Below are 18082 nucleotides of genomic sequence, written 5' to 3'. Positions count from 1 at the left end.
AATAGCACTATGAGAAGGGGCACATGCTACATTCCACTTGGATTCCATGCCTGGGGTGTTTTTGCACAGCAATTGGTAGTAATTCAGAAGCTGCAGAAGAGAGAGTCCCTCTTCCTTGCCAGACGGATCCCTGCTGGGAAGGTCATCTGGGAACTCAGCTGTTCAGTACTGTGTCTGAGGACCACTCCCTAACAGGACCATATTGTTGATGCAAGGCCATCAGAGAAGGGTAGGACTCATAACTTGATTTCTGTTCTGGAATCACTCACACTAGATCAAGAAGAAGAAGAAGAGTTGGATTTATATCCCACCTTTCTCTTCTGTAAGGAGACTCAAAAGGGCTGACAATCTCCTTTCCCTCCCTCCCTCCCCAACAAACACCCTGTGAGGGTGCTGGGGCTGAGAAAGCTCCGAAGAACTGTGACTAGTCCAAGGTCACCCAGCTGGCATGTGTTGGAGTGCACATGCTTATCTGGTTCACCAGATAAAGTCTCCACAGCTCAAATGGCAGAGCAGGGAATGAAACCCGGTTCTCCAGATCAGAGAGAACCTGCTCTTAACCACTACAATTTAGGTATACAAGGGTACTGTGCAGCCCTCAATACATGTAAGTTTCTCCATCTGATCGCATAGCAGCTCCCCAGAGGGAGGGAGGGAGGGAGGGAATAGACTTCCTCTCCTCACATGCCGCGATCCCAATCTAAATTGGGCCAAAGCATGCCTGAATATTGAACTCACAAGTACACGGAACTCACAAGACATGTCTGATAGAAAGTCCTCAGGGAATACCCAGGAAGAATGTGAGAACAATATAACATACAGATGGCCACATGGAAGAGTCAGTAGCTGTTGAAAAGGGCATTTAAATGGAACAGAATTGTTAAGGAAAACCTTTTACAAAGGGATATGGGCTGTTTGTGGCACTGTTTATAGCAGTGATGGCGAACCTTTTCAAGACCGAGTGCCCAAATTGCAACCCAAAACCCACTTATTTATCCCAAAGTGCCAATCTGCTGTACTTTAACCCTCAATCTAGGGGCCAGCTCTGCATGCAGCTCTCTAGTAAGTCCGCACATGCCGCCGCTCATGGCGCTCTCTCTAGCATATCTTTTGCCAGCCTCTCTGCCCCCCCCCCCCCCCCCCCCCCCCGCCACCTGGGCAGCAGCCCCCTGGAGCACAGGCACGAGGCCCACCAGTGTCCCTGCTCACTGTGGTGCACGCACATCAAGTTCAGCGGCCTAGGCCAGCCTAGATGTGTGTGTGTGTGTGGGGGGGCACGATTCCACCCCCACATGACAAACTCTGTGCGTGCGTGCCCACAGAGAGGGCTCTGAGTGCCACCTCTGGCACCCGTGCCATAGGTTTGCCATCACTGGTTTATAACATGCATTTTGGGTTTTACTGTATTGTTTTCTAATTTCTGTAATCCAGTTTTTGCATTTCCTAGTTTTGTACTGTTTTACTGCATTATTTTCTAACTTTGCAATCCAGTCTTATTGCAATTTATTATGTATGTTTGTATGTTTGCTTATTTATTGGACTTTTACCCCCACTCCCCCCGAAGGACTCAGGGCGGCAACAACAGTATAAAACAATTACGATAAAAGCATAAAAATTTATTAGTTATTATGTATTTATTATTAATTATGTATCTGCCTTCAGTCCCAGTGGGAAAGCAGACTGTAAATAAATGCATAAAATAGCTGCCTCCTCCCTATGCTTTAACAGTGGATAAAAAGCAGGGTGCATGAAATGCATTAAGATAAATACATATTTAAAATTAAAATGTGCTTTCCGCTACCAAATAAAAGTTGGGCTGAAGAACTGATAATGAATGCCTGAAAATGTTCCAACAAGATTGAATCATCAGGGTACATTTCAATTCAATACTGAAAGTTCTTGCTGGTTTCAAAGGGTAAAGGTGGTCAGTCCCCTGTGAAAGCACTGGGTCATCACTGACTCATGGGATGATGTCACATCACAATGTTTACTAGGCAAACAATGTTTACAAGGTGGTTTGCCATCGCCTTTCCCAGTTGTCTACACCTTACCCCCAGCAAGCTGAGTACTCATTTTACCAACCCCAGAAGTATGGAAAGCTGAGTCAAACTTGAGCCAGCTATCTGAGACCATCCTCCATCGGGATCGAACTCAGACTGTAAGCAGAGCTTTGACTGCAGTACTGCAGCTTACCACTCTGCGCCACGGGGCTCAGAAGACAAAATTGACAAGATTAGACTGAGAGACTGCTAGAGGGCCAAGGTCACTAGGTAAGGCACCATTCAGGGGCGAATCTAGGCAAACTGGAGCCCGGGGACAAAATCTGAGTTTGGTGCCCCCCCACCCCAGGTATGGACGACCACCCTCCCCCACAACGACCAAACAATGATTTTTTTGCACCAGCTCACAAAACACCTCCCACTACCAGCAAAACATACATGGCTTTCTCCCCACCAACTCTCTTTCCCTAATTGTGTCCTCACACCCTAACCCCACAGTAGAGGTAGGTTGTTAGGCCTCAGAAAGAGCTTCTGGAGTTTCAGTGAAGGGGGAATTAACTTTTAAGCATGTAAATCTCTTGCAAGTCACCCCCCATCTGAAGGTTTTACTTCAAAACAAACATCAGCATCATCATCTCACAAATCACCTCCTACCCCTGTGAAAGCAAAACAGGCACTATAAAATGCTCTTCTCCCCACCACTTTCCTAATTGTGTCCTCACACCAACCCTGTGAGGTAGGCTGCTAGCCTGAGAAACAGCTCCAAGCCAGTGCAAGGGGAATTAACTTTTAAGCATGTACATCTCTCACAAGTCACCCCCCCATCTGAAGGTTTACCAAACAAACATCAGCATCATCTCTCACAAATCACCTCCTACCCCCAGCAAAACATACATGGCTCCCTCCCCACCACTTTCCTAATTGTGTCCTCACACCAACCCTGTGAGGTAGGCTAAGCTAGCCTGAGAAACAGCTCCAAGCCAGTGCAAGTGGGAATTAACTTTTAAGCATGTACATCTCTCACAAGTCACCCCCCCATCTGAAGGTTTGCACTAAACAAACATCAGCAGATCATCTCTCAAGCAAATCACCTCCTACCCCCAGCAAAACATACATGGCACCTATTCTCCCTACCACTTTCCTCTCCTAACTGTGTCCTCACACCAACCTCTTGTGGAGGTAGGCTACAGTCTTTGAGAAACAGCTCCAAGCTAAGTGCAAGTGGAATTAACTTTAAGCATGTAAATCTCTCACAAGTCACCCCATCTGAAGGTTATTTTACCAAACAAACATCAGCATCATCTCTCACAAATCGGCCTCCCACCCCCCAGCAAAACAGGTAAATGGTATTCTCTCCCCACCACTTTCCTAATTGTGTCCCTCACACCAACCCCAGAGGTAGGTTGCTAGCCTGAGTAGAAACAGCTCCAAGTTATGCAAGGGAATTAACTTTAAGCATGTACATCTCTCACAAGTCACCCCCCATCTGAAGTTGTGTCAAAACAAACATCGCATCATCTCTCACAAATCACCTCCTACCCTAGCAAAACATACATGGCTCCCTCCCACCACTTTCCTAACTGTGTCCCTCACACCAACTCCTGTGAGAGGTAGGCTGCTAGCCTGAGAACAGTCTTCCAAGCCAGTGCAGGGGAATTAACTTTTAAGCATGTAAATCTCTCACAAGTCACCCCCCATCTGAAGGTTTACCAAACAAACATCAGCATCATCTCTCTCTCACAAATCACCTCCTACCCCCCCCAGCAAAACAGGCATGGCTCCCCTCTCCCCCCACCACTTTCCCCACCAGGTCCCTCACACCAACCTCTGTGAGGTAGGTTGCTAGTCTGAGAAACGGCTCCAAGCCAGTGCAAGTGGGAATTAACTTTTAAGCATGTAAATCTCTCACAAGTCACTCCCCCATCTGAAGGTTTCTTACCAAGCAAACATCAGTATCATCTCTCAAATCACCTCCTACCCTAAAGCAAAACAGGCAACGCCTCTCTCCCCACCACTTTCCTAATTGTGTCTCCTCACACCAACTCCTGTGAGGTAGGCTGCTACAGCCTGAGAAACAGCTCCAAGCCAGTGCAAGTGGGAATTGAACCCTTTAAGCATGTAAATCTCTACAAGTCACCCCATCTGAAGGTTTACTCAAACAAACATCAGCATCATCTCTCGTACAAATCGCCTCCCACTCTTCCCAGCAAAACAGGCACGGCTCCTCTCCCCACCACTCTTTCCTAATTGTGTCCCTCACACCAACTCCTTAGTGAGGTAGGCTGCTAGCCTGAGAAACAGCTCCAAGCCAGTGCAAGGGGAATTAACTTTTAAGCATGTACATCTCTCACAAGTCACCCCCCCCATCTGAAGGTTTACCAAACAAACATCAGCATCATCTCTCACAAATCACCCCCTAAATTCCCCCAGTGCAAAACATACATGGCTCCCTCTCCCCCACCTACTTTCCTAATTGTGTCCCTCACACTAACTCCTGTGGAGGTAGGCTGCTAGCCTGAGAAACAGCTCCAAGCCAGTGCAAGGGGGAATTAACTTTTAAGCATGTAAATCTCTCTCACAAGTCACCCCCCCATCTGAAGGTTTCCTACTCAAACAAACATCAGCATCATCTCTCAAATCACCTCCTACCCCCCAGCAAAACAGACGGCATGGCCAGCTCTCTCCCCACCACTTCCTCTAATCTCGTAAGTCCCCACACCAACTCCTGTGAGGTAGGTTGGCAACTGGAGAGAACAGCTCCAAGCCAGTGAGTGGGAATTAACTTTGGCATGTAAATCTCTCACAAGTCACCCCCATCTCACAAGGCTTTACCAAACAAACATCAGCACTCCACCACAAATCACCTCCCACCCCAGCAAACAGGCACGGCTCTCCCCACCACTTTCCTAATTGTGTCCCTCACACCAACCGTGAGGTAGGCTTTCGCTGCTAGCCTGAGAAACAGCTCCAAGCCAGTGAAAAGTGTGGGAATTCAACTTCTTAAGCATGTAAATCTCAATGTCACCCCCAACTGAAGGTTTACTCAAACAAACATCAGCATCATCCTCACAACCACCTCCCACCCCCAGCAAACAGGCAACGTTTCTCCCACCACTTCTCTAATTGTGTCCCTCACACCAACCCTGTGGAGGTGTGGCTACAGCCTGAGAAACAGTCTTAAGCCAGCGGAAAGTGGGAATTAACTTTAAGCACAGTAAATCTCACAAGTCACCCCCCCATCTGAAGGTTTCACTGCTAAACATCAGCATCATCTCACAAATCACCTCCTACCCCTCAGCAAAATAGGTGCATGGCTCTCTCCCACCACTTCTCTCTAACTGTGTCCTCACACCAACTCCTCCTGTGAGAGGTAGGCTGCCAGTCTGAGAAACAGCTCCAAGCCAGTGCAAGGGGAATTAACTTTTAAACATGTAAATCTCTACAAGTCACCCCCCCCCATCTGGAAGGTTACCAAGCAAACATCAGTATCATCTTCACAAATTCTCCTACCCTCTCAGCAAAACAGGTAACGGCTCTCTCCCCACCACATGGCACTGTGTGTCCCTCACAACCCTGTGAGGTGGTAATGCTAGCCTGAGAAACAGCTCCACAAAGTGCAAGGGAATTAACTTTTAAGCATGTACATCTCTCACAAGTCACCCCCCATCTCACAAATCACCTCCTACCCCTAGCAAAACATACGTGGCTCTCTCTCAACCACACTTTCCACTGTGTCCTCACACCAACCCTGTGAGGTAGGCTGCTAGGCCTGAGAGAAACAGCTCCACAGTGCAAGTGGGAATTAACTTCTTTTAAGCATGTACATCTCTCACAAGTCACCCCCCCCCCCATCTGAAGGTTTTACCAAACAAACATCAGCATCATCTCTCAAATCACCTCCTACCCCTAGCAAAACATACATGGCTCTCCCACCACTTTCTCCTAACTGTGTCCTCACAATTCAACCCTGTGAGGTGGTAGGCTAGCCTGAGAAACCAGCTCCAAGCCAGTGCAAGGGGGGAATTAACTTTAAGCATGTAAATCTCTCACAAGTCACCCTCCATCTGAAGGTTTACCAAACAAACATCAGCATCATCTCTCACAAATCACCTCCTACCTCAGCAACACAGGCACGCCTCTCTCCCACCACTTTCCTAATTGTGTCTCCTACACCAACTCCTGTGAGGTAGTGGCTGCTAGCCTGAGAAACAGTTCTTAAGCTGTGCAGTGGAATTAACTTTTAAGCATGTACATTCCCCACAAGTCACCCCATCTGAATGGTTTACCAAACAAACATCAGCATCATCTCTCACAAATCACCTCCCACCCCCCAGCAAAACATACATGGCTCCCTCCTCCCCACCACACTTTCCTAATTGTGTCCTCACACCAACTCCTGTGGAGGTAGGCTGCTAGGCCTGAGAAACAGCTCCAGCCAGTGCAAGTGGGAATTAACCTTTAAGCATGTACATCTCTCACAAGTCACCCCCCCCATCTGAAGGTTTACCTGCAAAACATCAGCATCATCTCTCACAAATCACCTCCTACCCCTAGCAAAACATACTACGGCTCCCCTCCCCACCACTTTCTCTAACTGTGTGTCCTCACACCAACCCTGTGGGAGGTAGGCTGCCAGTCTGAGAAACAGCTCCTAAGCCAGTGTAAGGGGAATTCAACTTTAAGCATGTAAATCTCTCACAAGTCACCCCCCCATCTGAAGTGTTTACCAAAACAAACATCAAAGTATCATCTCTCACAAATCACCCTCCCACCCCAGCAAACAGGCATGGCTCTCTCTCCCCCACTTCTCACTTCTCCTAATTGTAGTCCCTCACACCAACTTCTGTGAGGTAGGCTGCTAGCCTGAGAAACAGCTCCAAGCCAGTGAAAGTGGGAATTAACTTTGGCACAAAATCTCTCACAAGTCACCCCCATCTGAAGGCTACTTCAAGCAAACATCAGCATCATCTCCTCACAAATCACCTCCCACCCCTTAGCAAACAGGCATGGTTTCCCACCACTCTCCTAACTGTGGTTCCTCACACCAACTCTGTGGAGGTAGGCTGCCAGCCTGAGAAACAGCTCTACAGTGCAAGGGGGAATTAACTTTAAAGCATGTAAATCTCTCTACAAGTCACCCCCCATCTGGAAGGTTTACCAAAACAAACATCAGCATCATCTCTCACAAATCACCCCTCCTCCTACCCCAGCAAAACAGGCACGCCTCCTCTCCCCACCACTTTCCTTCCTAATTAGGTCCTCAATAACCAACTCCTGTAGGAGGTGGTGGCTGTTGGCCTGAGAAACAGTTACAAGCCAGTGAAAGTGGGAATTAACTTTTAAGCATGTAAATCTCTCACAAGTCACCCCCCCCATCTGAAGGTTAAGGTTTTACTAAACAAACATCAGCATCATCTCTCACAAATCACCTCCCACCCTGTTAAAACAGGCATGGTATTCTCTCCCCACCATTTCTTTCCTTAATGAAGTGTCCTCACACCAACTCCTGTGGAGGTGGTAGGCTGGCTAGCCTCCTGAGAAACAGCTCCAAGCCAAAGTGAAAGTGGGAATTAACTTTTAAGCATGTACATCTCCTCTCACAAGTCACCCCCCCATCTGAAGTGGTTTACTCAAGCAAACGCCAGCATCATCTTTCTAGTTCTGTTGCTGCTTCTGGGCTCCCTGCTCAGCTTGCCTTTTCCTCAGGACTCGCTACGTGGGCCTGGCTGCCGGGAGAAGGCTTCTGAGTAATGCCACACTTAATTTAAGGCTAATAAGGCATGCTGGGTTAGGAGGGAGGGGAGGGAAGTGAGCTCCCCAGTCTCAGCTCTGGGAGCCTAGTGGGACTTCTCCCCCGCCCACTGGGACACCTCCCAGGCCACTCATGGCCAGAGTGGGCGGGGCTATGACAGGCACTGGGAGCAGTCAGCTGCTTCAGTGCCTGCTTTCTAGAGCTTGCTCAATCCCTCTCTGTGTAGGAGGATGTTTTGGCGCCCCCCACGTGACCTCAATCGATGCGCCCGGGGACAAGGGGTACCCCATGTCCCTAGGCAGGAACGCCAGTGGCACCATGGCAACACAGTGATCTTAGTCTGCTGCTCTAACTACTACGGCATACAGCCTTTCAATAGCCCATGTAAAAAGATGAAAACACCAAAATGAGTACAGTCTAATTCTTTTTGAGATATTTCATTTTAAGTCAGCAATGTTATTTGCATAGGGGTTTCATTAACTCAGTGGTTGTACATAAAGCTTTATATGGTCATGCAACTGATTCAATCAGGCACTGTGCTAGTATATATTAAATCAAATACAAAAGGAGGAGACACATTAGTGTCTAATGTAGAACTATCCTAGCCACTGGATGTCGAAGCTGATTTACATTTTGAGCTTACATCTCAGCATATTTGCATGCCCCAAGGTATCGTTTGAATGTAAAATTCAACTGACGGTACAAATATAAAGAAATGAGCCTTTGCATTTAGTCATTTAATTGGCCAAAATGTCTTCTGGAAACAGGCTGAAATAAACATAGCTTTAGAATATTTGCTTGATTACCTATGAAATAAAACACTTTGGCCATTTGACAAAGGGAAAGGTAGGAAAGGTCCATCTTAGGCCAGGGGTATGTGGTCATTAGAATGACTTTACAGTAACTCTGATCTGTTGTAGCTGGCAGTGGAGACAAGGAGAGTCCAACAAGGGCAGTGTTGACAAGGAGAGTCCAAGGTACTCCAGGCTGGCACAATTATCTATTAATGAACTGGCAGTGACACCTGCCAACACAAAATAAACGCAGTATCTTCATGTTAAGGCCTTCTGCCAGTTCAGTCATCTTGTGAACCTTTTCCTTCTTACAGGTGTCTTCCTTTACTTAATAGTCCACCCAGGCCAGATACACCTATGTGATGAAAAGAGAGGGTAGACTGGACTGTGCTGTTTCAGATCTTGCTGTGCAAAATGAATTATCTGCAGACAGCAGCAGTCAAGCACAGCAAACCTCTCTTTCTTAATGGGCTCTTCCTGATCCCTTCTTTTTTAAGCTATGAGGAAATATTTTTAGCTGGGGAACATTCAAAAATGGCATTACGGCCATTTGCAGTCTGGTTATGGGCAATTTACTACCCCATGTGCTGCATGGGTAAACCAGACCTTACTTGCTAACTGATATGAAATCTAGCTTTTGGATGATGCTTTAAGTAAGCCATAAACGCTCAGTTTAAGGAAGCCATAAACTCAGCAACAGTGTTCTGTGCACATTCTCTTGGTGAGGTGCCTATCTATAAAAAAGATGTGATTACAACATCACATTTAACAGGACCAATCACCTCTTTGGAAGTGAACGAACCCAGTCTCCAGACAGAGAATTGGCACTGTCAAGGCAAACACACTAACCATTTGTGTTGTAGGTATGCTTTGAATTGGCTTTTCATATCATTCTCCCCTCCCCACTTTATCCTCACAAGTCCATGACATGGGTTCGGCTGAGAGACAGAGGGCTAAGGTCGCTCGGTAAGCCACTTATAGAAGAATGAGATATGTATTGAACTGTATAGCTAAATAACCATGAATATGATCATCCCTTCCCTTGCGTCTGATTCGGAAACTAAAACTGGTCCAGAATGCAGCGGCCCGTTTGCTCACAGGGGGTGCCGCCAGAGACCATGTTTTACCTGTGTTGTGCCGCCTGCACTGGCTCCCGGTTGAATTCCGAATCATTTTCAAGGTGTTGGTATTGACCTTTAAGGCCTTGCGCGGCCTGGGACCTCCGTACCTGCAGGACCGTCTTGCCCCATATGTCCCAACTCGGCCTCTGCGTTCAGCAGAGGCCAACCTACTGGTGATCCCTGGTCCCTCAATGACGCGGCTGGCCTCCACTCAGGCCAGAGCTTTTACAGCTCTGGCCCCTGCCTGGTGGAACGCTCTGTCTCCAGCTACGCGGGCCCTGCGGGATCTAAATGATTTGCGCAGGGCCTGCAAGACAGAGCTGTTCCCCCGGGCCTTTGAGGGGTCCGGCCGCTGATGGCCCCCCCTCCCCGCTTTTCTCTATAACATCTGTGGACCTACCGCCTCTTCCCTTTTTCCTCTCTTCAGGGATTGGATTAGAGAGACGCTTCTATCGATATATTTGATGTGTTAGAACGCTGCTTTTAATGGGGTTGGGTTTTAATATATAGAGCTGTTCCTAATGATTTTATAGTTTGATACTATTGATTTTATTGTGCTCTATTGTCTGCTGTTCGCCGCCCTGAGCCCTCCGGGGGAGGGCGGCTTATAAATAATAATAATAATAATAATAATAATAATAATAATAATAATAATAATAATAATAATAATAATAATCTAAACCACCACTTGAAACACTGCAATAGACACTATTTTTAATGCATTATAAAAGCTTTAGTACTTCCTAAAACAATGTCTCTCCAGTACGTTGCACTTGCATGAAAGCAGGAAATACAATAGCAAGCAATCTTGCTAAATGCAGGTTTGACATCATCACACAGAGACAATAAAGCCAGAAATGCAGAATAAAAGGTAAGGCTCGAAAGACCTAAAATCAGATACTGCAAACTTTCTCTTATTTCTCTTTTACACTTATAGACATAATCAGAAAGGAGGAGATCCAGTGCAACAAAAGAAAACAGGCGAAGTGAGGAAGCAAATATGAACAAGCAAAATAAAACATACAAGGACTTTTAAGAGTGCAAACCCAAATTAGGAGGGGTAATAAATGGACAAGAGATAAATACTGCCAAGTTAGAGAAGGAAGAATGAAACTAAAATAGAAAATGGCAAAAATAGAAATCAAAATTAAAACAATCCCAACCCTTAAAACATGTTGCAGGGAGAGAAAAAAAGGTCAGTCTGCATATAGATACTGCATCATGCTGCACGTGTGTGTTTATAGACCTTGAAAATAAGCTGTCTTTTTTCTCAATTATTGATGGCTCTTATTTTTTATTTTTCTCAGCATTAGTGCCGGGCCATTTCAAATAATTGTTAAGATAGCAGCACCAAACTTTCAGGGTATCTTTAGGAGACTCTCCTAATGATACCACCCAGGTTTGGTGAAGTTTGGTTCAGGGGGTCCAAAGTTATGGACCCTCAAAGGTGTAGTCCCCATCTTTTATAGCTCCCATTCGAAACAATGGGGGATGGGGCACGCCATTTGAGAGTCCATAACTTTGGACCCCCTGGACCAAACTTCACAAAACCTGAGTGGTATCAGTAAGAGACTCTCCTGATGGTACCACCCAGGTTTGGTTAAGTTTGGTTCAGGGGGTCCAAAGTTATGGACTCTCCAAGGTGTAGCCCCCATCTTCTATTAGGGCTCCCTATTGGAAAGTCAATGGAGGATGGGGCTAATTCCCTCTTTGGGGAGTTCATAACTCTTGGTCCCCCTAAAACCAAACTTCTACAAAACCTAACATTCTGATGATACCAATCTAGGTTAGTTTGGTGCAGGGGGTCCAAAGTTATGGACCCTCACATGTGTAGCCACCATCTCCTATTAACTCCCATTGGAAACAGTGGGGGATGGGGGCACCCCCTTTGGGAGTCCATAACTTTGGACCCCTTACCAAACCTCAGCAAACCTCAGTAGTATCATCAGGAGAGTCTCCCAAAACATCCCTGAATTTTTGGTGCTGCTAGCTTAAAAATTACGCCCCTAGCTTTTGGTGCTAGCTTAAAAAAAACAAAAAAACACTTAAAATATTTTTTAAAACCACAAACCGGGGGGGGGGGGCGCTTCGGACATGTAATGGGGGGGATTTGAATCCAAGACACCCCCCCTTACCTATGTCCTTGTTGCAACCATATTAATCTGTACTGGATTTGCAACATCATGGAAGAAGTAAAAGTGCACTAATATCAATTACTTTGTGCCCAGACTCAGAATATACTGGAGTATATGAAGTGAAATTGGATAAATATGCCGTTGAGCAGGTGCAGAGTACATTTCCTTCACCACAAAGCAGCATGGACCACACTCATCAGACAAGATAGAAATTAATTCTAACAATAAATTCTCCAAGATTTACTTCTAAGTGCACATAGGGCCAAACTACACTTTATGGAAGGAGATTTGCAACTGATCTTTGAACAGTTTTTAAAGGGGTAGAAGGGGCACCACATGTAATCTATTCATCATATTTAACAGTATATTTTTGAACACTAAACTCAATTGACTACAGTTGGAATAACACTGCATATGATTGTATTGTAAATCACCTGTTTTCTGGGAAAGTCTGTCCCTTATATCTGCAACCTGAATGCACAAGTCTCTTGTTGTACAATGGAAACAGAGCATATACAAGGCATAGCAGTTGGAGCAGCCACTGGCTTTCTGCATTAATGCTGTTATGTAATCTATCAAGTGCATGCCTGTCTCTCTTTAAAACTTCAAGGCATTCTATAGAGAAGATATTGAGAATGGTAAAGGAAAAGGGACATAGTGGTGTTCCTTTTCCTTACCATGAAAAAAGACAACAAAGTTGCACCAACTTGTACCTGTTGTACATCAAATATCTTCTAAGCAGGCATGCATGGGGACTGGATCGGCACAAGCCCACCACAGAGAACTGACTAGAAGGCTTCTAGAAGTTTTCAAGCACTTGCAGAGATTGATGGATCCTGTGTGTTTCCAAAATGCTCTGCAGGATCAGATGCCTCCCAGCAGCAAGTTGGATGAGCTAATAGAGGACTGGCAAAACTAACTCTCCAAGGCCATTGATAAGTTTGCACCTTGGCGCCCTCTCTGCCCTTGTTCCAAATTGGCTTCTAGGTATACCTTGGAGCTACAAAGGAAGAAGAGGGGGCTGAGGGCCTTTCCCCACTTACCTTAAGCCCCGCGCTACTTGAGGAGAGTAGCGCGGGGTCCCTTGGCACTCCCCACGAGAGGGGCGGCGACAGCACTAATAGCGTGCTCTCGACGACGCTGCCGGGGCTTTCGTTAGCTTTTTCCCCACAGCGCTGAGTAGCATCCCATGGGCGCTCTTGCAAAGGGCGCCTTTCGATGACCCCGTGCAGAGCGCGGGGTCGTGGGGATGCCGCACGCTGGGAATTGCGCGCAGCGACTGCGGCCGAGGAAAAAGTGGGGAAAGGCCCTGAGACAGCGAGAGCAAGTTTGGTAGAAGCTTGCAATGAAAGTGCAAGAACATCTTAATCAAGAGGTCTTGGCTAGAGGGACCTAAATCCCATACCCCCTTATTTGTTGATAGGATATGTGGCAACTGTACTGTCTGTAGTGATGAACTGGGGTGTCCTGTAACAGTGACTGAAAGAGATGCAAGAACATACCACTTGGATTTCCAAAAAGTTTACATGCATGATAAATTGACTACCTGACCAATGACCCGAAGCTTGCAGGGAGTTGCAGGAAGTCCCCAACCAGCTAGAGAAGCAAACTGAGAGGTCATGAGGAAAGGTACCCAGAAGAACACTTTTCAAGAAATTGTCTGAGGATACCCACCAGTGGAGCAATCTAAGAACTGCTCTGGGTATTGAGAGAATATAACACTGAGAACATGTGTTTAGTCCAAATTTCTGAAGGGAACAATTTTGTAAACATCTTATGTTCAATCTAGCATGTGGAATTACAGAGGTAACAGTGGCCATAACTGGCAGGAGTTTTTAAGATGATGATGGCCTTTTGAAATCTGTTATTAGAAAAGTCAGTTTGTAAAGGCTGAATGACTTTGAATTGTGGATATGGTAAACAAGCCTTTTGTGAAATGAAATCTAAAATTGCCCTGATAAACTCTATATTCAATGCAGATTCTAAATGGGATTTTTCATGTTAATTAACAAAACCAGGTTAGCTAATGTTTGGGAGCCCACATGCTCCAATGTTTAATAAGAAGGGACTACAAACAACCAGTCATCTAGGTTGGGATAAATATGCAACATTTCTTGAATAACGGCATCGTGAAGGAAGAAAAAATTCTGAGGTAAATTGAAAGCACTTAGTGAAAGCACTCTTCTCTCAGCAAAGAGAGAACTGAGGGAGGTGAATGTATTGTCAAAGGCTGCCAGCCACAGATGCCAGCCACAGATGCAGGCGAAACGTCAGGAGAGAATGCTGCTAGAACACGGCCATACAGCCCAGAAACCACAGAGCACCTGAGGGAGGTGAGTTCTCCTGCCTTCTTTCACATGACCATTTGGGTGGGAAATCAGTTCACTCTCAATGCTAGATGGGAAAAGGGAGAGTGCTCCAAGCACTCAAAAGTTTTTAGAAACCTTCTGGTCAGTTCTACTCAGCCAGTCTGCACCTGCATGAGGGTCTGCACTGAAGATACAACAATGAACTAGTAATTTGGGACAAAAGTGAAGAAATAAAGGAAGCTTCTGAGCATGCTCAATTGGACAGGCTACAATAAAAAGAAGAAAATGTAGTGCTTCATTATTAGGATCATGTTCTGTGATGTGAAAAGACAGACTAAAGTATTTGTGGCAGAACTGTAGCTAATCACAGAAGACAATATATGTAATTCCTTATTACCTTTTCTTCTGAGTCTCCTGGCTGACAGGTAATGACACCATCTCTTGAACCCCCAGCAAATGTTGCCTTGCAGTTTGCAAGCCACTGTTTGGGGAGGGAAAAAAAAGAAAAGAAAATTCCATTACCAACACAGTTATATCCCTGCTGATCACCCAAGTGCTTCAATAGCCAGCAAACCCTTTACATTTTGTGACCATACTTTTGAGACATTTAGCTTGAGAAATGGATTTGGGTATTTTTAATTCTGACTTATGAAGGAAATAGATTCACAAGAGAATTGTAAGTATTTAAAGTTAATCACTATAATTCATTTTGTTCACATAAATATGATCTAGATCAACACACAGCAGAACAGAACTTTTCTGCCTACTCCCCTCCACTGCAGTCCACTGATCTCTTAAAAATATTGCTCTTGCGATACAGGGGTCCCAGACTGACAACATGAGGAGGGTCTGAAGTGGGAAGGGGCAATCTGTGTAAATTGCAGTTTGAGTCTGAATCCAACCCATTATTGGTATACTTGCATAGATTTGAGATTTTAAAAAAAATACTTTGTTAAAACTTCTCATTATCTAACAAAATAAAGCAAAGTAATGGGGCTTACAGAGAGTGTTGCTTCTTTCCTGTTGTTATAAGTGTCCAAATATTCTTGTAGTTCTAGGACACTGAATTTTAATTTCTCAAGAAGTCCGCAAGAGAGAAGCTAAAAACATTGAAACAAAAGCACATCGGTGAATATTAGTTTTTTCAGAGGTCATTGTAACTGCAGTTTTGTCTCTACATGCCAAAAATCAATGGGGACAATCTTGCAAGAGGTAGTCTCATGATTGTTGATGGTCATGGGGTCATTGGGTGGGATAGCATGTTAAACTAGGTTAACGACTGGTTGGACCAGGCAGGGCTCTTCTTACATGCACAAGCTTGCTCCTTGTATTCTGTCACACTCTGCTAACTTGATGTCAGGCTCTAACTGGTCCATGAAACCATTCAGAGTGACAGCTTATTGGTGGACCCATCGCCTTCCAAGATTCAGGGGTGGGGACCATCTGGAGGGCCTTCTGTGCTGTGGCCCTGACACTTTGGAACGCTCTTGCCCTGGAGGTCTGCCAGATGTCAACTCTGCAGGAGTTTAGGTGCCTGGCTAAGCCCACCCTCTACTCCTGGCTGATCTCTTCTGGGTGGTGCCACCCCCACCCCCACTATACTTCCTTTTTGATTTTGGGGACCTGTAGCAGCTCTCTCCCAGTTTTTTGATAATGTTTATAATTGTATTATAATTGTATATATTATATTTATAATTGTATATAAAATTTATAATTGCCTTTTTCATTACACTTTTATTATTGTACCCCACCCAGGGACTCTGGTGATGGGTGGGAAATAAATATACAGAAATAAATAAAATAAATACAAATATGGTGCATGTGAGCGCGCGGGCGCACACGCACGCACACACACAGAAACTGTCTTTTAAAAATTAAGCTGAAAGTCTCAGAAGGTTGAACGAAGTGGCTTTTCTGAAAATATGTGAAGAACATAGATCCCTGTGCATTGATACATTTCCTATTTGTAATGAGAAAAACCATTCCTTGGAAGACTAGGGGCTCAGAAGAAAAAGTCCCATCAACCTCTAAACCTTCACCCCATTCCTTGCAAAACACTTTTCAAAATGTGACGGTCATGAAAATATACTCACAGTTTCAGCATCTACAAAAAGAGTGGGGCATTCGGAACAAGAAGTCAGCATCTGTGATGAACTCACAAACTTTGAGCCTATTCCTCGCAGGTTGTCACCCAGGTAGCTGGCAGCATCGCAAGTTAGAAAGCAGAATCTTTTCTGAATATTCTGTAAAGCAAAGTTATACAAAGTCACAACATTAACACCTGATTTTTTAGATCTACTTGTGTTCTTGCTGAACAAAGAACGAACAAGGGGGAGAAAAATCACCCTATGGGGATGTGAATGTTTGCTTAAGAATCATTAACTTCAAACTATTAAGTTCCTGTAAGCTGTTCGGCTATTTATTTTGCTGGTGGGAAGGTTGTTTTTCTGGTCTTTTTTTCCTTACTAAACTGAATTTTGCGTGCAGCATTAGGTTGTTCTTTTTTGTCACCAGCAACAATCAACATGAAAATTTGCTGCCCGTTCAGGGTATTGTTTTGTTACTAACCAACGTCAAGTGGCCTAACAAACAATGTAATGAGTGTTCCACTGCCAAGTTTACAGCATGGGAAATGATGAGAGAAGCTTCTGTGTGTTTGGTTTCCCCCTATGGCCAGAACTGCTTGGCAAAGGCATCTCTGCTGCTTGAGAAGTTTCCAACATACCGAAAGGCAGCTGGAAACTATTGCACACCAAGACCCTTCCTGCTTTCCTAGCTAGTATAGAAGTCAAAAATAGAACCTTCTAAACAGCTTTCTATAAAGCATTTATGTTACTTGAAATGAAAGGTTTGCTTAAGCCCAACAGGAACTGGAAGAATTACACTTTGAATCTAAGCCTCCTGATAATTAGGAATATTTTATTATGTCCATCTTACAGTGAAGAACTCAGTCAGATAGGTATCAAAGTACTGTTAGCAAGGTATGTGTGTACCACCCAAAGTGTAGTTCACCCAGCTGTTAAAATGAAGTACTGCATGCCCAATTACTTTACATTTTTTTAAAAAAATTATCTTTACTATTAAACGAAACAATTCAAAAACTACACTGGACTCTCAGTTTGTCAGCTGAATGATCAGGGAACAGGGCAAGAGTTGCTTCCACACCAAGGATTTCCCACATTTCAGCCATCCAACTGGTGCAGCTTTCTTCATGTTTCCACATATCTGTCTCTATTGTGTACACAGGATATTAACAGTCCTTTCTTTCCCGCAAAAACAAAACAAAACTAAAAAGCTCCTTTATTTTACACCCCTATGAAATTCCAGTATTTCCTAGGCAGGACATTATGTGCAAACAGTTTCTTGGTTCTGAAGAGGAGATAGTGCAGTTGAGGGCTTTCTGTAAAGAGCTAGTCAATTATTAATCTGTTAGTCTTTTCATTTGTTGATGACTTCAAAGGACCAGTACCTGGTAGCAATTAGCATAACAGAAAGGAAGGCTTTTTAGGTGGATGGGAGGGGACAATTGGTGGTGCCAGCAAATACATGGAGTTTCTTTTTTAAAAAGTTTTTAAAAAGGTATTCCATTATTTCTACCCAGTGGTGCTTTACCATGTTCCTCATAATAAAAAAAATTAAAACTGTGGGTGGGGAATTCTGATGATTATATTATCACACAGCAGGGTGACCTCAATGTACATCTAACATGAAAGCGAGACCACTGTCAAAACTGGAGAAAAAAACATCACCCTGGGCTGTCTGGAATAACTACTGCAAGGGCAATTTCACACAGATTCACATCAGCAACTAGATGATCACGGGAAATCACCCAGGTATGGAAGCAGCCAAGGTTGCAACTCCCATGTGTAGCTCTTGGAACAAAGAAAGGTAGGTACAGGTAAAAAGGTATAGAGGAACAAAAAAGGCAACTTGGGGTATATGTGTGCATCCGCAGGAAGACAACCCCCATC

At 44.8% G+C, this 18082-nt stretch overlaps 1 protein-coding gene across 10 annotated transcripts in view; it reads right to left on the bottom strand.

Moving 5' to 3' along the window:
* The window catches only part of FRY (FRY microtubule binding protein), a 267714-nt gene that overhangs the window by 7896 nt on the left and 241736 nt on the right, over positions 1 to 18082 (bottom strand). For all 10 annotated transcript variants that reach the window (XM_048492649.1, XM_048492650.1, XM_048492644.1 and 7 more), the window contains 3 exons: positions 16205 to 16354; positions 15113 to 15211; positions 14509 to 14592 (listed from right to left, as the gene is read on the bottom strand). In XM_048492649.1, the coding sequence (XP_048348606.1) occupies positions 14509 to 14592; positions 15113 to 15211; positions 16205 to 16354 (333 nt within the window). The remainder of the gene's footprint in view (positions 1 to 14508; positions 14593 to 15112; positions 15212 to 16204; positions 16355 to 18082) is intronic.

This window comes from Sphaerodactylus townsendi, linkage group LG04 (genome assembly GCF_021028975.2).
Source record: "Sphaerodactylus townsendi isolate TG3544 linkage group LG04, MPM_Stown_v2.3, whole genome shotgun sequence".
NCBI lineage: Eukaryota > Metazoa > Chordata > Lepidosauria > Squamata > Sphaerodactylidae > Sphaerodactylus > Sphaerodactylus townsendi.
The sequence above is the reverse complement of the archived record's forward strand: the minus strand, read 5'-3'. Positions and strand labels throughout refer to the sequence as shown.